The 23,688-nt window shown below is 45.4% G+C and overlaps 3 protein-coding genes across 13 annotated transcripts in view; 1 reads left to right on the top strand and 2 right to left on the bottom strand.

Annotated features, from left to right (window-relative positions):
• Positions 1 to 10,707, bottom strand: part of LMBR1 (limb development membrane protein 1) — a 131,629-nt gene extending 120,922 nt beyond the window's left edge. For all 9 annotated transcript variants that reach the window (XM_086394694.1, XM_086394696.1, XM_086394695.1 and 6 more), the window contains exon 1: positions 10,445 to 10,707. In XM_086394694.1, coding sequence (XP_086250820.1) covers positions 10,445 to 10,510 — 66 coding nt within the window. In that variant the 5' untranslated portion in view covers positions 10,511 to 10,707. The remainder of the gene's footprint in view (positions 1 to 10,444) is intronic.
• A 73-nt stretch (positions 10,708 to 10,780) lies between these two features.
• Positions 10,781 to 23,688, top strand: part of LOC147373375 (uncharacterized) — a 29,656-nt gene continuing 16,748 nt past the window's right edge. The window contains exons 1-3 of one of the 3 annotated variants that reach the window (XR_015161845.1): positions 10,781 to 11,076; positions 14,431 to 14,581; positions 18,660 to 20,867. Coding sequence is in view for 1 of the 3 variants with exons in the window: in XM_086394717.1 (XP_086250843.1) it covers positions 14,527 to 14,581 (55 nt within the window). In the remaining 2 variants the exon portion in view is untranslated. Of the gene's footprint in view, positions 11,077 to 14,430; positions 14,582 to 18,659; positions 20,868 to 23,688 lie in introns of those variants that run through there. The other 2 variants (XM_086394717.1, XR_015161846.1) reach the window with 2 other exon arrangements.
• LOC147373376 (endogenous retrovirus group K member 5 Gag polyprotein-like) lies at positions 21,311 to 22,605 on the bottom strand. The gene has a single exon (XM_086394703.1). It carries the CDS (start codon positions 22,575 to 22,577, stop codon positions 21,429 to 21,431), a length of 1,149 nt encoding a protein of 382 aa, XP_086250829.1. The 5' UTR covers positions 22,578 to 22,605; the 3' UTR covers positions 21,311 to 21,428.

Raw genomic sequence — 23,688 nt, 5'->3', positions numbered from 1 at the left:
GTCAAGCAGGTCCATTAGCAACTACTTACCTCAATATAGCACAGGGAACTATCTTAAATATTTTGTAATAACCTATAATAGGGCTTGCTTTTTCCATGATCCAGGGGATGTTGGCAATTTGATCTCTGGTTCCTCTGCCTTTTCTAAAACCAGCTTGAACATCAGGAAGTTCACGGTTCACATATTGCTGAAGCCTGGCTTGGAGAATTTTGAGCATTACTTTACTAGCGTGTGAGATGAGTGCAATTGTGCAGTAGTTTGAGCATTCTTTGGCATTGCCTTTCTTTGGGATTGGAATGAAAACTGACCTTTTCCAGTCTGAAAGAGATTGGGAATACCAGACCACCTGATCTGCCTCTTGATAAATTTGTATGCAGGTCAGGAAGCAGCAACAGTTAGAACTGGACATGGAACAACAGACTGGTTCCAAATAGGAAAAGGAGTTCATCAAGGCTGTATATTGTCACTCTGTTTATTTAACTTCTATGCAGAGTACATCATGAGAAACGCTGGACTGGAAGAAACACAAGCTGGAATCAAGATTGCCCGGAGAAATCTCAATAACCTCAGATATGCAGATGACACCACCCTTATGGCAGAAAGTGAAGAGGAACTCAAAAGCCTGTTGATGAAAGTGAAAAGTGGAGAGTAAAAAAGTTGGCTTAAATCTCAACATTCAGAAAATGAAGATCATGGCATCCGGTCCCATCACTTCATGGGAAATAGATGGGGAAACAGTGGAAACAGTGTCAGACTTTATTTTTCTGGGCTCCAAAATCACTGCAGATGGTGACTGCAGCCATGAAATTAAAAGACGCTTACTCCTTGGAAGGAAAGTTATGACCAACCTAGATAGCATATTCAAAAGCAGAGACATTACTTTGCCAACAAAGGTCCATCTAGTCAAGGCCATGGTTTTTCCTGTGGTCATGTATGGATGTGAGAGTTGGACCGTGAAGAAGGCTGAGCACCAAAGAATTGATGCTTTTGAACTGTGGTGTTAGAGAAGACTCTTGAGAGTCCCTTGGACTGCAAGGAGATCCAACCAGTCCATTCTGAAGGAGATTAGCCCTGGGATTTCTTTGGAAGGACTGATGCTAAAGCTGAAACTCCAGTACTTTGGCCACCTCATGCGAAGAGTTGACTCATTGGAAAAGACCCTGATGCTGGGAGGGATTGGGGGCAGGAGGAGAAGGGAACGACAGAGGATGAGATGGCTGGATGGCATCACTGACTCGATGGACGTGAGTCTGAGTGAACTCCGGGAGTTGGTGATGGACAGGGAGGCCTGGCGTGCTGCGATTCATGGGGTCGCAGAGAGTCGGACACGACTGAGCGACTGATCTGATCTAATCTGATCTGATCTGATAATAGGGCTTCCCTGGAGGCTCAGGGTTAAGGAATCCCCTGGAGAAATGACAACCCACTCCAATATTCTTGCCTGGGAAATCCCATGGACAGAGGAGACTTGTGGGCTACAATCCATGGGGTCGCAAAAGAGTCGGACATGACTTAGTAACTAAACAACAACCTATAATGGAAAAGAATCAGAAAAAGAAAAGACAGACATAACTGAATTACTTAGCAGTACTAACTGATTGAAACTAATACAAGATTATTGTAACTTTAATGGCATTTTCCCCTGCTTTTTGACTATGAAAATCGTATTTTCATTTTGTACTGGGCCCCAAAACTTAGGTAGCCAGCCCTGGAAAAATTTGAAAACATGGTACTTCCTGGAGAGCAAGTACAGAATATGAAGGAAAAAGTCCTCATCAGCTTGTTCTTTTAAGATCTACACATTAAGTTGGCAAAGCTACATCAGGTTCCCTTAGTAACTAGTAGAACTCTGAAACTGGCTAGCAACTCACAACCAGGTACTCCCAGCTGCTGCTGCTGCTAAGTCGCTTCAGTCGTGTCCAACTCTGTGCGACCCCATAGACGGCAGCCCACCAGGCTCCCCCGTCCCTGAGGTTCTCCAGGCAAGAACACTGGAGTGGGTTGCCATTTCCTTCTCCAATGTATGAAAGTGAAAAGGGAAAGTGAAATCGCTCAGTCATGTCTGACTCTTAGCGACCCCATGGACTGCAGCCTACCAGGCTCCTCCGCTCATGGGATTTTCCTGGCAAGAGTCCTGGAGTGGGGTGCCATCGCCTTCTCCAACTCCCAGCTAGGACTTGATGATTCTCCCATAGAAAATAAACAACTTCAGAAAACATTAACATCAGAGAAGGCCACTCTATGACCATAATGGATAAAGAATAAATAAGATCACTCTGTAGTTATGCCTGAACAAAGACAAAAAATGTGAACTCTGTCCAAATCATAAACATGACTGACCATTCCTCATCCTGGCAAATATGAATGACTTGCATCTTTACCAACTGCAGCATGAGCCTCACTCAAGTCTTTTTTCAGTCTGTGTGCTCAGTTGCTCAGTCGTGTCCAACTTTTTGCTACTCCATGGATTGTAGCCTGCCAGGCTCATCTGTCCAAGGAATTTTCCAGGGAAGAATACTGGAGTGGTTTACCATTTCCCATTCCAGGGGCTTTTCCTTCTACACATAATCTATTAAGATATCCAGTCATAGGGCTTCCCTGGTGGCTCAGTAGTAAAGAATCCCCCTACCAAAGCGGGAGACACAGGTTTGATTCCTGATCCAGGAGGATCCCACATGCCTCAGAGCAACTAAGCCTGTGTGTGCCACAACTATTGAGCCCGTGCTCTAGACCCAAGGAACTGCAACTACTGAACCCACACTCTGCAGCCACTGAAGCTGTGCGCCCTGAGCCTGTGCTCTGCAACAGGAGAACCGCTGCAACGAGAAGGCCGTGCACCACAACGCGAGAGAAGCCCCCCGTTCCCCAGCTAGAGACAAGGCTTTGCACAAACAGACACCCAGCACAGCCAAAAATAAACAAATAAAGGTTTTAAAAGATTAACCTAATTCTGTACACCTGAGGTCCAAAAGGAAAAGGAAATAAAAAGACAGTAAAAACAAGAAAGGAAATGGATCATTACCACCTCATAGTAGCAGCTAAATGTGACCATTATAGTAATTGACAAGAGAACTCTGAAATATTCATAATATTAAAGATTCATAATACTAAAGTAAGATTATTACATGAGCTTTTTAAAATTAAATACTATACCACATACAAAAAACTAACTCAAAGTGGATCAAAGACCTCAAAAATGTCAGTTAAAACTATACAACTCTTAGAAGAAAACATAAGGGAAAATCTTCACAGCACTGGATTTGGCAATAATTTCTTGGATAGAACACCAAAAATACAGGCAACAATGACAAACAAGTAAATAAATAAACAGGGCTTCACCAAAATTTAAAACTTTAGTCCACCAAAGAATACTATAAATAGAGTAAAAAGGCAACCCACGGAATGGAAGAAAACATTTTCAAATCACAAAGGGATTAATATCCAGAATATATAAAGAACACCTAAATCTTAACAAAATAACCCAATTCAAAAATGGGCAAAGGACTTTAGATAGACATTTCTTCAAAGAAAATATACAAATGTCCAAAAGCACATAAAACATGCTCAACATCACTAACCATCAGGGAAACACGAATCAAAATCCTAACGAAATGCCACTGCACACCTACCAGGATAACTACTACTTTTTAAAAAAACAGAAAACAACATGTGTTGGTAAAGACACAGAGAAACTGAAACACTGGCATATTACTGCTAGGAATGTAAAATGGTCCAGCCACTGTGGGAAACAGTATGGCAACTCCTCAAAAAATTAAACATGGGATTACGATGAGATCCACAAATTCAAACTCTGGGTATATCCCTAAAAGAATGGAAAGCAAGGCCTGGAACAAGTATTCATGCCCCCATGTTCGCAGCAGCATCATTCACAGTAGCCAGGGAAACAACCCGAATGTCCCCTGTAGGATGAACGGATGAGCAAAACAAGGTTATACACACAATGGAATTTTATCCAGCCTTAGAAAGGAAGGAAATTCTGACACATCCCTCAACATGGATGAAACCTGAAAACATCATGCTAAGTGAAATAAGCCAGACACAAAAGGACAAATATTGTATGACTCCACTTACATGAGTTACCTGGCATAGTAAAATTCAGAGAGACAGAAAGTAGAACGGTGGTTACCGGGAGCTGGAAGGAGAGAGGAACCAGTTTCTTTCTTTTTTTTTTTTTTACCAGTTTCTGATCAAAGGGAACAGTTTCAGTCTGGAATGACGACAAAGTTCTGGAGATGGCTGGTGGTGATTCACAACAATGCAAAGGTGCTCAGTGTCACTGAACAGCACACTTAAAAACGGTGAACTGTAAGTTGTGTATTTTATCTTTTGGCAAAACAAAAAAAGTTGAATAATTTACAGAACTGACACCATGGCTGTCAGAGAAGAAAACTAACAGGAATCCAAAGTGGAAAAGAAGTTAAAATTGTCACTGTTTGCAGATGACATGATATTATACATAGAAAATCATAAAGATGCTGCCAGAAAACTGCTGCTGCTGCTGCTGAGTCGCTTCAGTCGTGTCCGACTCTGTGCGACCCCACAGACAGCAGCCCACCAGGCTCCCCTGTCCCTGGGATTCTCCAGGCAAGAACACTGGAGTGGGTTGCCACTGCCTTCTCCAATAGAAAACTACTAGAGTTCATCAATGAATTAGTGAAGTTGCAGGATACAAAATTAACCCATTGCTGACCAGGGGATTTTTGAAGAAACTAACGCCTATGGCCGGCAACTATTCTTTGGGCCAGTCAAAACTTCTGTTATTTCACTAACACTTTGCAGGCTGTTACATTCAACAGTTATACCTGACACACCTGTAAAGTCTTCTAACTTCATGAAATGCTGTCTTTAATCCACAATTCTGTAGAAGCAAAGGCTCATTCTCTGCATTATCATGAATTTCATTTTCACTTTCCGTATCAGAATCAATCACTAAGGTTTTCTGTCTTTTTGTTCATCCAATATTCACATCGTTTGAATCAGAACTAAACTCTGAAGAATGATCATCTTCTGAGGCACAAGTATATATATTGCTTGAACAATCAGAGAAAGTATCTGCATAAAACTCACTGAAAAATTCTTCACTCAAAATTTTGCAGCGCGTCACTTTTGAAAATTTTACGTTTGTAATATAAACACAAGGTTGATTGGAACAAAAACCTAACAAAGCAAAATGTGAATGATAATGACAATCATTAAGTTGTATAATGAACCCTTGATCAATTTTAAGCTCCAGCAACTTTGCACGGTGATGTTAATTGTGTGTGTGTGTGTGTGTGAAAGTCACTCATTCATGTCCGACTCTTTGCGACCCCATGGACTATACAGTCCATGGAATTCTCCAGGCCAGAATACTGGAGTGGGTAGCCTATTCCTTCTCCAATGTTAACTGTTTCACTCTCTAAAAACCTATCAATACATCTCCAGTCAATAATGTTCAGGTAACAAAAGCTATATTACTATATTTCCAGTTAATACACAGAAATCTCTTGCATTCCTATACATTAACAACAAAAGATAGAAATGAGAATTAAACACTTGGGAATAAACCTTCCCAAGGAGGCAAAACACCTGTACACTGAAAGCTATGAGACGCTGATGAAAGAAGTCAGAGATGACACAGATGGGAAGATACAGCATGTTCTTACATTGGCAGACTCAGCACTGTCAAAATGACTATTCTACCCAAGGCAATCTACAGATTCAATACAATCCCTATCAAATTACCAATTTCATTTTTCAAAGAACTAAAACAAAAAAATTTTTAATTTGTATGCTAACACAAAAGATCCCCAAATAGCCAAAGCATTCCTGAGAAAGGAAAATGGAGCTGGAGCAATCAGACTCCTTGACTTCAAATTATACTACAAAGCTACAGGAATCAAAACAATATGGTACTGGCACAAAAAAACAGAACTATAGATCAATGGAATGGGATAGAAGGCCAGGAAATAAATTTATGCATCTATGGTCAGTTAATCTATGACAAAGGAGGCAAGAATCTAAAATAAAGAAAAGACAATCTTTTCAGTAAGTGCTGCTGGGAAAACTGGACAGCCACATGTAAAAGAATGAAATCAGAACATTCTCTAACACCATACACAAAATAAACTCAAAACGGATTAAAGAGCTATACATAATAAGGCTGACACTATAAAACTATTAAGAGAAAACATAAGCAGAACACTCTGACATAAATCACAGCAATATCTTTTTGTATCCACCCCCTAGAGTAACAAAAATAAACAAATGAGACTTAAATAAACTTAAAAGCTTTTACACAGCAAAGGAAACCATAAACAAAATGAAAAGACAACCCACAGAACGGGAGAAAATGCCTGCAAATGAAGCAACGGACAAGGGGTTAATCTCCAAAATATACAAAGAACTCATGGAGCTCTGTATCAAAAGAGCAAACAACCCAATCTAAAAATGGGTGTGCTCAGTTGCTCAGTCATGTCTGACTCTTTGCAACCCTATGGACTGTAGCCTGTCAGGCTAATCTGTACGTGGGATTCTCCAGGCAAGAATACAGGAGTGGGTTGCCATTTCCTCCTCCAAAAGATGGGCAGAAGATCTAAATAGACATTTCTCCCAAGAAGACATACAGATGACCAAAAAGCACATTATAAGATGCTCGATATCACTGATTATTAGAGAAATGCACATCGAAACTACATTTAGGCACCACCTCACACTGGTCAGAATGACCCGCACCAGAAAATCTGCAAACAATAAATGCTGGAGAAGGTGCGGAGAAAAGGGAACCCCCCCACACTGTTGGTGGATGTGTAAGCTGGTACGACCACTATGAAGAACAGTATGGAGGTTCCTTAAAAACTAAACATGACAGTAGCATATGACCCAGCAGTCCCATTTCTAGGCATGCATCCGAAGAAAATCAGTTTGAAAAGATACATGACCCCCAGTGTTCACTGCAACACTACTTGCAATAGCAAAGACATGGAAGCAGCCTAGATGTCCATCAACAGGGGAATGAATAGAGAAAATGTGGTACACACATACACTGGACTACTGCTCAGCCATGAAAAAGAATGAAATGATGCCACATGCAGCGACATAGATGGACCTAGAGATTAGCACACTAATTGAAGTCAGAAGGAGAAAGAAAAATATATTTCACTTATACACAGAATCTTAAAAAAAAAAGATACAAATGAACTTATTTACAAAACAGAAACAAACTCACAGACTTCAAAAACAAACCTACTTTTAAAAATAAATGAAAAAAGAACTGGTGACAAGTCCTAGAAAAAATCAAGCATTTATACTCACTCTAAATATGAATACTTCAAGGAAGGAAAGCCAAAGACTGGAAATTCACTAAGCTTGGTCATTGTCTGCACTGGTTCTGCAGCAACAGAGTATATCTAGCATCCAAGGGTCCTGGGCCAGGAGAGGTAGGGGTGAGGAGGAGCAGAACTAAGGAATTCTAGAATCAGTGTCAAAACTGAGTTGTTTCTAGGATAGTGGACAAAAAAAATAAAGCTCCTGGCTACTAAAATATGGGTACTTTTCTAAATCCAAATAAAAGAATATCTGATTAATCTAAAATACAGCCAAAATAGACCAATGGAACTGCACAGAGTTTCAGTTAAATCCCACAAATATACAGTTACTTAATTTGTGATTGGGCCTCCCTGGTGACTCAGATGATAAAGAATCTGCCTGCAACGCAGGAGACCTAGGTTCAGTCCCTGGGTTGGGAAGATCCCCTGGAGAAGAGAATGGCAGCCCGCTGCAGTATTCCTGCCTGGCGAATTCTATGGACAAAGGAGCCCATCAGTACAGTCCATGGGGTTGAAAACAGTTGGACGCGACTGAGTGACTTTCACTTTCAATGTGTGACTAAGGTCATAAATACTGCTGAAGCGATGAGACATCCAAGTGAGAAAAAATATATATAACTCCTACTTTATAACATACACAAAAAATAAATTCCAGATGAACTGTAGGTTTAAATAGGAGGTAGTTTTTGTTCAGTCGCTAAGTCGTGTTCTACTCTTTGCAACCCCATGATGGGACTGCAGCACTCCAGGCTGCCCTGTCCTTCACTATCTCCCAGAGTTTACTCAAACTCACGTCCCTTGAGTCAGTGATGCCATCCAACCATCTCGTCCTCTGCCGCCCCCTTCTTTTGCTTTAAATTTTTCCCAGCATCAGGGTCCCCTCCAATGAATCAGCTCTTCACATCAGGTGGCCAGATGATAGGAGGAGTAAATCAATAAAGCATTTAGAGAAAAGCCTAAGACAGCATCTTCTTAACCTTGGAGTAACCAAAGATTTTTTTAAACAGGACATAAAAAAATCACTAGTCATAAAAGAAAAAATTCTGATAAAGTGAACTATATTAAAACTAAGAATTTCTGCTCATATCATTAAGTGAAAAGGAATCCACTGAATGAAAAAAAGATTTACTATATAGATACACATATATATACATATATGTGACTAAAGGATCATACCCAGAAAACACAAAGAACTCTTGCAATCACTATCAAAAACATAAACAAGTTTAAAAATGGGGAAAAGACCTGAAGACTCTTCACAAAAGATTTCCAAATGGCCAAAAAAAAAAAAATGAAAAGATGCTCAAATTCTATCATCAGGGAAATGCAAAACCTTTTGTGCAATAAATACCATGACACTCATCAGAATGGTTAATTTTTTTAAAAAAATGCTAAGTATTTGTACAGATGAGAAGCAAATCACACCTCTTCTACAGTGCCAGTGGGAGTGTAAACTGGTACAACCCACTTTGACAAACTACTTCAAAGTATCTACTAAAGATGAACAAACCCACAACCTATAACCTAGAGGTCCCATGCTTAAGTGCAGACCTAACAAATGCATACACTCATTCGCCAAAAGCCATGTACAAGAACACTGGTAAACAGAACCTGAAAACGATGGAAGCGCCCACCAACAGTAAAATAAAAATAGACTGTGCTAGAGCCACACAACTACAGCATTATGGATGAATTAAAACCACGTCCAACAGAGAGGAATTTCACAAATGCCGATGAGTGAAAGAAATCAGACACAGAACAGTGCATACCATAAGGTTCCGTGTATGTAAGTTCAAAACTAAGCTCACCTGTTAAAGCCAGGACAGTGGTTTCTCTTGGTGGAACAGAGAGGAACCAGACAAGGAAAAGGGACGGGCCTCTGGGATGCTGGCCATATTGTTTTTCAGTCTGTGTTCAGGACTACAACAGTGTGTTTAAAGTGCTTCAAGCTGGGCATGGATGATTATGTACTTCTGTTTATTTCAGCTTCAAGTCACACATTTAAACGAAATATGCTGTATCAGAGTCCACCAGTTCAGAACTGATATTTCTTTATTCCAAGGTATGACTTGGCAGAGTGTTCTCAAGTTTCTAGATCACTAACTACACAAACTAGGCAATTCTCAACCAGCGTTTTCCACCTAAACCAAGAGACTGACTGAGTCTGAGAGGAGGAAGTTAGAAGGAGGAGGTAAACACAAATACCCCAAACTTACATGTTTTACATCGTTATGGAAACACAAATCACACAACCGTAACGCGCTCCAGTGCCAGCAGGGAAGGTGAAACATCAAAGTGGGTTGCTAAGGCCAAGCCTGCTTCCCGACCCCTGGCAGCAGCACAGAAGGACAGGGGACCAACAACGGATGACTCCCTTCAGATGCTGCTTCCAGAGCACAAAGGACTTCTGCTCGGGGCCCTCAATCCCATCCACCTTGGGTCTTCACACCCAAACGCCAGCTTTCGGAAAGGCGTGTACTAACCAGGACGAGGGTCCTGGCTGGGCTGCGGAGGCTCGCTCCTGGCAGGGCTAGGAGACCAAGCTCGGCCCTTGCCCGGCGTCTGCGAGGGCTGCCCAGGTCCTGCTGGATACCCGACCGCACACTTGCCTACTGTGCCGGGCCACGGGGGGGCCGGGCCACGGGGGGGCGGGCCACGGGGGAGTCAGACCCCGGGGGTGCCGGGCCACGGGGTTGCCAGGCCAAGGGGGAGTAGGGCCACGGGGGGAGCCGGGCCATGGGGGGAGCCGGGCCACGGGGGAGCGGGGCCACGGGGGTGAGGCCACGGAGGGGAGCCGGGCCACGGGGGAGCTGGGCCACGGGGATGCGGGCCACGGCTGCGGGGTGGGCTGCTGGGCCGTCGTCCGCCGCTGGGAGGGTGACCGGCTCAGGACAAGCCCGGGGCGAGCAGGACGCAGGTGGCACCGAGCACTCCCGGGGGCGGACAGGTGATAGCCGGAACCGCGCCGGGATAGGGAGCAGGTTGGCGCGGGGTGGGGGTCGGAGCCTGGGAGAGAGGCGCGCCGCCGGGACCCTGAGGGAAGAGGGGAGGCCCGGAGGGGAGGGCAGGTGGGCGGAGGCGGGGAGAGGCCGACGAAGCGGGCGGAGGGCGCTCACCGTGGACTCCCGCACTTGGCTGTGAAAGTGCTGCTCCCGCGCTGACACCTCGTCCTGCCCTTCCATCCTCCTTCATGCCCGCCGCCTCGCCGCCCGCGCGCTCCGCCGCACCATCGCCTACCGGCTCGAGGGGCTGGACGGCCGCCCCGCCGGCCGGGACGGGAATAGGCGGACAGTCGGCCGCTACACGGACGGTGACCACAACCCGGGCTGCTGCCACAGCCGCCGTCTCAACCGCCGCCTGAGGAGAAGCCGCTCGGTCTGCCGAGGGCTGGCGCCTCGCGGGCCGGGGCGGGGCGGGGGGGCGGGGCGTGACGTCAGAGGAAGGCGCCGTGCGTCAGAGGAGCGCGCCGAGGGCCCCTGAGGGGGCGTGAGGCCGGGGGCGGGGCCTAGCGGGTGGGACTTGGGGCCACGCCCCTCGCGGGAGCCGGCAAATTCCAGCTTAGAGCCGGGCGAGGAGCTACCTGTTGGTGTCGGGTCTCGCGTGAGCGCGAGCTAACGCGGGCGGGCGGCGCGCGTGGGACGACCCTGTGTGCCAGCTGCAGTGCGCTCTCCTCACCAGCACCGGCCCCGCCAGTTTCCTGGGCGGTGTCCGCTGGGAGGTCTCCGGCGGGAACCGTCACTCCGCCCAAGTAAGTAAAAGGGTCGGAAAGCCCGGAAACCTGGTTTCACTGGATCTGACCAGCGGTCGGGCTGCCACTGGCCTTGGACCTCTCCACCGGGAAGACGTAGATAGCCCTGTATGTGCGGCCCTTGCCGGATCGGAGGGCGGGGGTGTTCTCGGGCCCCCCAGAGGCCCTCCACCCAGCAGTTAGTTTGCGGACCCGCAAGGGTTCCAAACAGAGGTAAAGTTAAAAAGTTAATCGCTCAGTCGTGTCCGACTCTCTGTGACCCCACGGACTATAGCCCACCAGGCTCCTCTGTCTATGGGATTCTCCAGGTAACAATATTGGAGTGGGTTGCCATGCCCTTCTCCAGGGGATCTTCCCGACCCAGGGATCGAACCTGGGTCTCCTCATTGCAGGAGGATTCTTTACCATTTGAGCCGCCAGGGAAGCCAATCATCTATAGTCCTGTATGGCAGCTGCAGTCCGCTCCCCTCACCAGCACCAGCCCCGCCAGTTCCCTGGGTGGTGTCAGTCCCCTACAAAAGTTCTCCTCCCAGTGCCCAGTCCCGAAGTCCAACAGAGTTACCCTAGGTGTCCCGCTAACACAATCGGCTGTTACCACTGCTTTGGGGGCTGCCCTGGTGGCTCGGACAGTAAGGAATCGGCCTGCAAAGCAGGAGACCCAGGTTCGATCCCCAGGTTGGGAGGATGCCCTGGAGAAGGGAATGTTTACCCACTCCAGTATTCTGGCCTGGAGAATCCCAAAGAGTCAGACACGACTGAACCACTAACACACAACAACCACTGCTTTTACAGTTGCTTCTGAAGGTCCTGGGCTTGAAACAAACATTCTGTGTCACTGTACTCTACACAATTCTGTAAAGTACACAAAAGCACAGCTACTTGTACAGGAGGCACACGAGGGACAGTGTAAGCCAGACATGTGAACATGTTTGGACATGTGAACACAGGTTCGCTTTTTGAAAGTTCACAACTTGAAGGTTCAGATGTAGGGGCCTTGCTGTAGTTCACCCCCCTTCTGCATTAAATACCTGTTGTTGTTTTGCAATAAAGATGACTTCAAAGGAATATTTCATTTAACTTTTAGATTTGGGGAGTATAAGAAAGCCACTTAAATTACTATTGCCTGTGAGCTTTCATCATCTCTAAGAATTCTTAGGAAATGAGACAGTCTATAGATTGCTTGCAGATTATTTTTATGATGTAAATTTATTTTGAAGTATTTTTTTGTGATTTTGAATTAAAATTTTTTTCATGACTCCAACTCTTTTTTATGGCCCCTGAAAAGCTTCTAAGGCCTCCAAATACTGTGCATAGAACGCCTCATGCCAGAAAGTGGTGGTGAGGACTTGGAGAGCATGAAACTTGTCCTGAGCCAGTGCTGCTGCTGTCATAGGCGTATAAGAAACCAGGAACTACTTCCAACTAATTAAACCCTGTGCTCATCTTTATTTTGTATAAGTCTCAGTGCCCTAAAGAACCATGGAAAGACAAAGAACTATCTGTTTTTCTGAACACCCAGCTTCTGAGAGCTGAGTTACATACCTGCCTGAAATGACCTGGATAATTTCTGGAGTAACGTCTCCAAAGCAGAGATTAATGAGATCCGATTTAAAATGTGTGAGATTTAGACACATATTCTAGAAAGTCAATACATGTGGCATTTCTGATCTTTCAGCACTCCAACCATCTAGACCTTTTAATTTCCTTTTATTCAGCTGTCTGCAGAGGTTCGCTTGCATTTGATCTGAGTTGTTTCCCTGTCTTTGGTACTTAAAACAGTGAGCCCGGGGAGTAGACCTCAAAAATGGCCACAAGCTCTTCCCTCTACTCTCACCCCTTTGCCTTATGGCTTTCCCCTCCTCCTAGCAAGGAGCAGAGTCTGTTTTCCACCCCTTGAATCTGGGTCTGAACATGTGACTTGCCTTGGCCAAAGGAACATCAAAAAATAGGATACTCCTGAGACATGCTTGTGTGTTTGGGCTCGCCCCTTCTGACAGCCCCTGGGCACCCTCCAACTGCCACTGTGCACTATCGTCCCACCCAGTTGGAGGTATCTCTGTCACCCCAGCTGACACTCGCTTTTCTGCATCCCCCTAAAATAGGAAGCCCCCACACACAGTTTTTCGCCTCTGCTGGAAGCACTGCAGTGCAGTGTTCTCATTAACTGTAGAACAAAAATCAAACTCCTTCACCAGCACCCAAGACCTTGACTTTGGGACCCCATTCTGCCCTTCCAAGTCCTCCCCACTTCTCTGCCTAAAGAGCCCTTTCCTGCAGCCTGGCTTCCTCCTCTCACCAACCCCCTGGGTCTTCCCATTGCCAGCCCCTAGAACATTCACCACTTCCATGCCCTCTTTCCTCCTCTTCAGATTCAGAGCTATCACTATTTACTGTCCACACTGAGACCTTCCTTCCCCACAAAGTCTTTACGGGGCAGTTCCAGTGTTTACTCACTCATTCATTCAAACACACGAACACACAAGGAAAAGAAGACGGCTTCAGTCCCAGCTCTGGGGGAGCTTAGAGTCCAAGAGAACCGAGGGCACACAGCATTCATCTGACACTTGGCACACACGTCCTTGTGTTTCATCTCAGCATTTCACATATCTGCGTCCACCCACAGTCAGAGTGCAAGCTCTGTGAGGTCTAGAGTATCTCTTCTTGCACTCTGTAAACTTCTGTGTACTTCCTACAAAACTCTTAGAAAAGAAGTGAAAGTCATGTCCAACTCCTTGCAATCCCACGGGCTATACAGTCCATGGAATTCTCTAGGCCAGAATAATACTGGAGTGGGTAGCCATTCCCTTCTCCAGGGGATCTTCCTAACCCAGGGATTGAACCCAGGTCTCCCGCATTGCAGGGGGATTCTTTACCAGCTGAGCCACCAGAGAAGCCCCATATCTATTAGAATGCTTTGACAAACATAGACGCTTCGCAGGTGTTTATTAGCCGATAGGTTGGTTACCGTGAGAAATTTCCCAAAGGCTTCTTCAAACTTCAGTAAGTCTTCAGAGCTACCGATGTAGACAGTTGTATGGTCCTTGCCAGTGTGTTCGCCATGATGACTTATGTGTCCACAGGTGAGAATACTGCTCCTCGCTGTGTACTCTGGTTTCACTATCATGTCGGGTCTTTGAACCTGCCAGGATTTGGGATGGTTTCCTTCATTCCACTACACCGTGCTTTGATTCTAGCTTGATTACAATGAGACCAAATTTCTAAGACGTAAGGACATAGAGACCAATTTTTTTTTTGTCTTTATACCCCGTACAAAACCCAGCCAAGCAACGTTCACGCATAACCCGAGTTCCTTCCCGCCTCTGTTAAAGGGCTTCTTTCTTTCCCTTATCCAAGCCCTCACAGTGGAGAGATAAACAAGCAGAAATCTACTAGCAAGCCAGCTGTCTATCCTTAGTGAAAAACACAAACGAACTGTGACACACTCATGAAATGGAATTTTACCTGCGTGAAAAATCCTCAGACCACAGCTGCAAGCAACAATCCGGTGAGCCTCTACATCCGTGCTAAACAGGAAAATCTCCCCCAGCTTCCCAGCTCACTTAGAATCAAACACTAAGACCTCTAGGCACCCGGGAACCCACCCCTGCCCACCTCTGCAGCCCCCCTACCACGCCCCCATTGCCTCTGTCCAGAACATACTTCCCATGGATCACTACTGTGCCCTCGTCACTTAACATCACAGCGTGAATGTTATCAACACAAACCGACCCAGAGGCTTGCTCACTTCACCTTGTTCTCTTTTCCTCTAAACAGGACTATTGTTTATGTATGGGCTCATTTTCTGTCCAGTCTAATTTGTTTGGTTCGCTATTTTCCATCGCCAAGCACAGTTCCTGTCAAATACCAGGAGCTCAGTAAATCTTTCTTAGATCAAGAACTAAACGTGTGCATGAGAGAGAAAGAGAGAGGTGACGGGATGAGGGGCGGGGGGGATAAAGAGAGAGAGAGATGGGGTGGCAACTAGCTTTTGTGGAATAACCGCTACACTCCTGGCTTCTCATGTGCGTTGTGTAACTTAACCATCACGGCAACCCTGTGAAGTAGGCGCTGTTGGCTCTGTTTTACCACTGAAGACCCTGAGAAGAGGGGAAGTGACCTGACCTGTTCACACAGTCCACATTCGAACCCAGGTCCGTCTGATCACTAACTCCTGTCCTTCCCACAGCACAATTGCCCTTGTGCTGTTGGACTGTTCCTTGGACTATACAGTCCATGGGGTCGCAAAGAGTCAGACACGAGTGAGTGACTTTCACTTTCACAATTGCCCCTTGTCATGCAGTAAAACCACAGCCTGAGTTCATTGTGGGTGACACAGAGGAGAACTTCTAGGTGCCTCTGTTGGAGATTCTGCCCTAACCACTCATCTCCCCTCCCCTGAAGTTTTCTCACCCTTACGTGTGCCTGAGTACGTACTGAAACCTACCGGTCCATCCAGGCTCCCTCTGCCCAGAGCTGCAGAGGCGGTATAGTGCTCAGGGCTCTCCAGAGGAAAAGAGCCAAGAGGAGATGCAGAGAGACAGACACAATGGACAGACAGACATACAGATAGACAGAAGGATAGGCAGATGGACAGACAATATAGATAGACTGATAGACACCATGGACAGATAGACAGACGGATAGACAGATGGATAGATGGATAGGCCAAAGGGGTGGCTACATAGATAGATGGACAGATGGCCACAATGTGCTTCCTACTTCCGTTCTCTTATTAAAAGCCAAAGTTTCTTGGGAAGTGGTTGATTCTAGGGCTGAGGCAAGAAATATACAAGATAAGCCAGGAGCATCTTGTAGTGCCAGAAAAGAAGAAAGTGATCAGGGAGTTCCCTGACAGTCCAACGGCTAAGACTCCATGCTCTCACTGCCAGGGTCCTGGGTTCAATCCCTGGTCGGGGAACTAATCCCACAAAGGACACAGCCAAAAACAAGAAACAAATGTTGATCAAAACCCAAATCAATAAAGGTACGGGGGTGTGACAGAGGGACACAGGCACCAACCTGAGAGTTAAAGCAAAAATAATTTGAACATAAAAATAAATAGCAAAGTATTGGGTTAAATCAAAGTATAAAATAAATATTCATGAGTCAGTATTGATACAAAAAAACATTAACTTTGTTAAATTATTCCCCTCGGAGAAGTGGACTTACCTCCCCACCCCTAAGTGTCACTAAATGTATTGACCTGCTTCCAAAAAACAGATAAAAGGAGGAAAAGTCAAGTAACTGCAGAGGAGAAACCTGGGGGTCAGTGTGAGTACCAGGAGCAGTGAGTCACGGTGGCAGCATGCCCCCTTGATGTGGGTAATGAGAATGGCCCTTCACCCATGAGGTCTTCCTCCCCAACACACACCCTCACTCCAACCATGAGAAAAACGTCAGACCAACCCAAACTGACCTGTGTTCTACAAAACACCAGACCAATACACCCCAAAGTCGTCAAGGTCATCAAAAATAAGGTCAGTCTGGGAAAGTGTCTCAGTCCAAGGCTCAGGTTGACAGTGTATCAACACTGGTTCGTTGGTGGTGATAAACGCACTGGAGTAAGAGGAGGAAGCAAGGGAACTTGGATATGGGGGACACGGGGACTCACCATCTTTGCAACCTTTCTGTAAATTGAAATTTTAAACTTTATTTTTTTAATAAGGAAGAGAAAGAATACCAGGTAGCTTTTAAAATCTCCAGGAGGATCAGAGAACCAGATTGAAGGAATGATGCCCAGTCAAGCACTGGTCCCTTGAAGATCCCAGTGCACCATTTCTGAGCATGAACATAGCATGTCCACAACTTACTTGACGGCAGTCATTGGTTTTTTAATTTGACCGAGTCATGCAGCGTGTGGGATCTTAATTCTGCAAACAGGAGCCAGACCCATGCCCCCTGCCTTGGAAGCGAAGAATCTTAACCACTGGACTGCCAGGGAAGCCCCCTGACACTGTTATAAGTGCAAGCTCACTCTGCTCCCCGCACAACAAAACCTTAGGAATCTGAGAGACAAGGTGGCCGAGAAGACCTCTAGTCTGTGACATTAGACATTAGTCTGTGTCTCAAAATAGCCATCTCATGGGGGTCTGGTTGCCAGGTTCTTTTATAGATCAGAGGTGAGGGAGGTGAGGAAACAAAAATGTCTTTGTCAGTCACTTGGTTGTATCCAACTCTTTGCAACCCTATGGACTGTAGCCCACAAAGCTCCTCTCTCCATGGGATTCTCTAGGCAAGAATCCTGGAGCGGGTAGCCATTTCCTTCTTCAGGGGATCTTCCCCACCTAGGGATTGAATCCAGGTCTCCTGCATTGCAGATGGATCCCTTACTGTCTGAGTCACCAGGGAAGCCCCAAAAAGGCCATTAATCTTACAAACATCAACTAGAATGTCAAGCCTCAGGCAGGAGAAGTGTTAACTTCTTCCTTCCTGCCATCCACAGGCAGACAGGGTTCTGAACGAAGGCACTTTAGTTGAACAGTCAGGCGGGGGGCGGGGTTCTCTGAGGTGGGCCATTATGTATGCTTATAATAGCAACAGCAAGGAAAAGCAGGTCAAAGCAACCGTTCCAACATGGAGGCCGTTGCTGTTGCTCAGTTGTATCTGACTTTTCAGCTCCGTGGACTATACCCGACCAGTTTCCTCTGTCCATGAAATTCTCCAGCTAAGAATACTGGAGTGGGTTGCCATTCCTTTCTCCAGGGGATCTTCCTGACCCAGGATCAAACCCGTGTCTCCTGCAGTGCAGGTAGATTCCTTACTGTCTGAGCCACCAGGGAGACCCAACGTGGGGACAGACCTGGCCTCTCCCTGCCTTCTAAGACTCTCTTAAGTCACTCCTAAGACCTTTCCTCCCCGGACCCTGGCAAACTGGCAGAGCCTGGGTCATGAGCACACATCTGAGTGGCAAAGGAAGGGAGAGATGTTTTCCCTTTCTTTCACGGGAGGGGTCCCTGCTTCATAGGGAGGGGAAGTCCCCTGACATAGGAAGGGGCTTCGAATACTGTTCAGCCAAAAGGAATTATATGGTCCAAAGACAGAGTTCTCTAATGGCCCAGTGTGATCCAAGTATAAAATCTAAATTGTAAAGACATGAATGGACTTCTGAATTTTGGTAGGTGATGACCATCCAGTGGTTTGCTGGAGGCCCCCAGCACTGGTTTGTGGAAGCCAGTGTTTGCTTTTAGGAATTCCGCAGTTATTAAGCACAACATTATTTAAGACTAAATTAGATAAACGTTGTTGTTTAGTCACTCAGTCGTGTCTGACTCTTGTGACCCCATGAACTGTAGCCCACCAGGCTCCTCTGTCCACGGGATTCTCCAGGCAAGAATCCTGCAACGGGTTGCCATGTCCTCCTCCAGGGGATCTTCCAGACCCAGGGATCAAACCTGGGTATTCTGCTTGGCGGGCGAATTCTTTACTGCTGAGGCACCAGGGAAGCCCTATATAAACTTACACTTAATTAATTATATTTCAAAAGGTAAAAGCTACTGAAAACCCATCATGTCCTAATTACTTTATTATACTTTCCTTGAGTCTACTTACATCTTCTTTACATTGACGTGCTGCTCCTTGTGCAGTGACCTCTCACTGGGAGCTGGGATCGGCCGTGCCAGGAGCCAGTGGAAACCAGGAAACTTACACCATGGAAACCAGGAAACGCTGCAGACCAGAGCCTTTCCTGCCCCCTTATCAAACTGGTTATTAGTTACAGCACACCAATGAAGCCAGCAAAGATTTTAGAGCCTAAGATGAAGATTTTCCATATCGTGGGCTGAAGTCAAACAACAGATGGTCAGAGTGGTCATCCTTTCATGGAAACTGAGCGAAACTTGCTGATGGGGATCATCTCAAGTGTCTGGAGCACTGGACCAAGAGGTCTCCTGAGGGAGAATCAGGAAAACAATCCTGCCAGTGCCAGCCGGCAAAGTCGATCAGGTCCCGAGAACGTGCACGGTGGGGCTGAGAAAGAAAACTACAGCAAAGGAATACTTACAACAAAGATGGGGTCGAGAGGTTCAGACACGTCTCCACAAAGGGAAGCGGTCTGACACCGGCTTTATTCAGCATCTTATATTTATACAGGAGAGCGTGAGAAAGACAAGACAGTTGACAATTTTTCTTGGTTGACCTATACATCTTACAAACAGTTACAAGAAATCTTGAGAGCATGGGAATGGCACCCTGTTATTATTTCTTGCACCAGATAACATTTCCCTGCGCTTGAGAAGTTTGCACAGAACTCCAGGTGTCTGCAGTAAATATTCGCCTAATCTCTGGGGTGGCAGGACAGAGAGCTATGTTTGCAAGCAAACCCTCAAGGACTGAGGCAGCTCCCAGAGCTGTGTCCTTCAGACAAAGGACCCCGTTCTCACGGGCAGCTCCCCGCATCTCCCCCTTCTCTTTTTATATAGGCGCACACTTATGTTTTTTTAACCACAGACCATTTCCATAGATGGAAGCCTTTATCATCCATAGATCATCAATCAGTTTTTTAATTAAACAAGGTACAAGAAATAAAAGTTATGGACTGACCCTCCCAGCCCACCAGTTGGAGAAGGGGAGGGTCGGGAAAATAAGCCCAGTAAGCACTTGAATATTCTTCAGAATGTGCAGTATTAATCTGATTTAAGATAATTAATAAGGTTATCAGGAAGCTTAAAGGCGATATTGAATCGCCCTGTACAGCAACACGATTTTGTGCCTCTCGCATCAATGTCTGAAGTTGTTGTTGAGATGGTAATTCATCATGCTCTTGAATCGCCAATCTCCTCATCTGGTTTACTAGAGATCGTCTCCGCCGTGCGTACCAACCTTTCCGGCAGCCAGCGCGGCGCTTCGGCATCTTGTGGGAAAACACAAACATGTCTTCGTCCCCAGATTATTACAGGATCTGGTCCATACCATTTTCCCACAAGTGGGTCTTTCTAAAAGACTTTAGGTCTTATTGTTTGTGCATCAAAGTTCCAAAATCGCTGTGTTGTTGAATGGCCACTTATATCCAATTGTAAAAAATTTAGAACAAATGAAGCATGGTTTAGAGAATTGGAGGGGGTAATGAGATACAATTCCCCCTTCTTTAGTTTTTGCAATTGATGTGTGAGAGTTTGATGTGCCCATTCAATAATTCCTTGACCTTGAGGATTATAAGGGATACCCGTTTTATGTGAGATAGACAATTGTGTACAAAATAGTTGAAAATTTTTTCCAGTGTATCCTGGACCATTGTCTGTTTTTATGGTCTTAGGGGTTCCCATAACAGCAAAACATTTAATGCAATGAGCTATACAATGTTTGCTAGCTTCTCCAGATCTAGAGACGCATGTAAAAAGCCGGAGACGGTGTCAATAGTAACGTGAACAAATTTTTGTTTACCACATTCAGGAATATGGGTAACATCTATTTGCCATATATCGTTTGGCAACAGTCCTCGGGGATTAACTCCATAATGGGGGACGCTAAAAAATTGAGGACATGTTTGACATTGTTTAACAATCTGTCTGGCAGCTTCTCAAGTAATGTCAAATTGAAGTCTTAAGCTATTGCTGTTTTGATGGTGTAAGCTGTGGGAAGTTTTTGCCATTTGTTCCAGTGAAGGAAATATCATACGTGTAGCTTCGTCAGCCAAAGCATTGCCTCGTGCTAAAGGTCCAGGAAGTCCAGAGTGAGCACGAATATGACCGAAATAGCATTTATTAACTCTGGAGCAAATTAAATGTTGTATATCACGAAAAAGAGTTTGGATAGTAGAATTCAGGGTACCAATAAATGGAACAGTCTCAATAGTGTTTAAGGCTCTTATGATATATTGACTGTCAGAATATAAATTAAATGGAGCAGAGATTTGTAATAGAGCCTGAAAAACGGCAAATAGTTCTACTTCTTGAGCAGATTTATAATTAGTATGCCAGGTGGCAGGATTGTCCTATATAATCAAACTAGCTATTCCATTAGAAGAGCCATCAGTAAATACAGTTAGGGCGTCGGCAAGGGGCTGAGAAACAACGATTTTGGGGAAGAGAAATTGGTGATAATGAGCAAATTGCAAAATTTTATCTGAGGGATAATGATTATCAAGCCATCCACTAAACTTGACAAGCCGAATTGGCATTTTCATAAGCAAGCTGTTTAGCCAACACCATTCCCGCCTGCTTATCCCCTATCATTTTCCCAATTGCCTCAAGCAGGCAGGCAACAAAATCCTGATATGGTTCATCTGGCCCCTGGCGAATTTTAGATAAATCTTCAGTCTTTTTATCAGAATTTGGAAGTTTTTTCTATGTTTGTAGAGCCGCAGAACTAATCTGAGGGTAGGCTCCAGGCAAATAATTAAGTTGATTATTAGTGTCTCAATAATCTCCCTCTCCCACCATCATTTCATAAGTGGTGTTCAGTCCCTGTCGCCGATTGATATCGGCTGTGATCCCACACTGTTCAGCAAACTCAGATTTACATAGTAAATAATCTCCTCCAGATAGACAAGCCCGAGCAACCTGTTTCCAATCATTGGGTGGCAGATTTTGATTTCCTAAAGCCTCTATAATAGCCTGAGTAAACGGTGCAGTTGGGCCGTATTGGGCACAAGCCATTTTTAACTCTTTTAGTTGCTTAAAGGGTAGCGGTTCATAATACCTCTGCTGTTGAGCATTTTCAAATACTGGATAGATTCCTGAAAACCCGGGAATATGTTCTCCTTCATCATTAGCTCGCTTAATCGCTTGTTGAAGAGGAGATAATAATATCTCACTTCTAATTTTTATGTTTTCACCGGGCAAAGAAGCAGGGATAGATATAGGCTCTCGTGGTTCTACAAAAGGCGGTGGTGGGTCGAGCCCAGCAAGAACCGAGGGAGGATATGTTGGAGGCACAGGCTGGCTGGAGTGGGAGTCTCCCTGTGCATCCTTTTTTACTGCTATAACAATTTTCTGAATTAAATTCTCCAGCTGTTCTTCAGAAAGCCCTGAATGCTTTAATTCCCCTTTTCCTGAGGGGGGTTGCATGCTAACCATCATCTCCCAAGGCATATCCTCTCTATGGTACTGAGCCGCTTGTTCATTTAACTCTTCCTGTTCATCAGAGCTTAACACATCATCACTCCCTCCAGCCTTACAAGCTGTTCTCTCAGGCACGGCATAAAGCGGCTCAGGCGGAGGGGCGGAAGGCTCTGCAACTTTGGGTTCTGTGGAATCCCGGAGGGCCGTTTGAATCTTATGTCTCTCATGTTCAGGATCCAGACAGTCTCTTATGAGAGTCCACAAAGAGAAAGCATCCACAGGGACACGATTGGGACCATGTAAGGAATAATATGTCTGCAATTGTTTTCCTACTTTTTTCCAAGTTTCCAGACTAACTGTTCTTTCCTCTGGAAACCAAGGACAAACTTCTTCTATAAAAAGCAAAAACTTCTCTAGCTGTAACTTATTTACATGAATTTTCCTGCATTTTAACATAGTTTTCAACATATGTACAGATGACTGGCGGCTATTGCCTTGTCCCATGATTTATTACTCTCGACAATAACACTCCCTGCCCTTTACTTCAAATGATTAGGAATTCCTCCTTACTTACCTCAATCTTGATGGGCAGCAGCTGTTGTCGCGCTCTGATTCCCAGGTCCCTGTTCGGGCGCCACCTGCCAGTGCCAGCCAGCAAAGTCGATCAGGTCCTGAGAACGTGCACAGTGGGGCTGAGAAAGAATACTACAGCAAAGATGGGGTCGAGAGGTTCAGACACGTCTCCACAAAGGGAAGCGGTCTGACACCGGCTTTATTCAGCATCTTATATTTATACAGGAGAGCGTGAGAAAGACAAGACAGTTAACATTTTTTCTTGGTTGACCTATACATCTTACAAACAGTTACAAGAAATCTTGAGAGCATGGGAATGGCACCCTGTTATTATTTCTTACACCAGTTAACATTTCCCTGTGTGTGAGAAGTTTGCACAGAACTCCAGGTGTCTGCAGTAAATATTCGCCTAATCTCTGGGGTGGTGGGACAGAGAGCTGTTTGCAAGCAAACCCTCAAGGACTGAGGCAGCTCCCAGAGCTGTGTCCTTCAGACAAAAGACCCCGTTCTCACGGGCAGCTCCCCGCACAATCCTGAATCTGTGAAAGTGCATAAATGTTGAGAAACACCTATTACTGTAGGCCAGTGAAACACCAGCAGTTTGTTTACTTTTTGGTGTTAAGGGGGCAAAACGAAGTCATTCTTCCCTAATGCAGGAGGGCAGTGTGCAAGTCCAGGTGAAACCATTTACCTCAGACTGGGACTTGAACCTAGCCAAAACCCTGCTTGGGACTTGAACCCATGTGACCGGGACTCAAACCCAGCTAAAACCTTGCTTGGGACTTGAACCCATGTGGCTGGAACTCAAACCCAGCAAAAAACCATGGTACCTGGTTTCAGGACCTAATGAAGCTCAGGTTCTTAATGTCTCATTAAAGAAAGAATTCAGTGAGAGATAGTGACAGGTAAGAAGTGGATTTATTCAGATTCAGAGAGAAGCACACTCCACAGACAGAGTGTGGGCCATGACAGAGGATGGGTGTGGCCCTGAAATTTGGCGTGGTTAGTTTTTATAAGCTGAGTAATTTCATATGCTAACGAG

This window comes from Bos grunniens, chromosome 4, assembly GCF_055505025.1.
Source record: "Bos grunniens cultivar Pamir isolate PY7600 chromosome 4, Bosgru_T2T1.0, whole genome shotgun sequence".
NCBI classification, from domain to species: domain Eukaryota; kingdom Metazoa; phylum Chordata; class Mammalia; order Artiodactyla; family Bovidae; genus Bos; species Bos grunniens.
Note: the sequence above shows the minus strand (reverse complement) of the source record. Positions and strands in the feature narration are given on the sequence as shown.

Coding starts and splice junctions, on each gene's coding strand:
- LOC147373376 (XM_086394703.1), bottom strand. CDS start 22,577: ATGGGACAAGGCAATAGCCGCCAGTCATCTGTACATATGTTGAAAACT.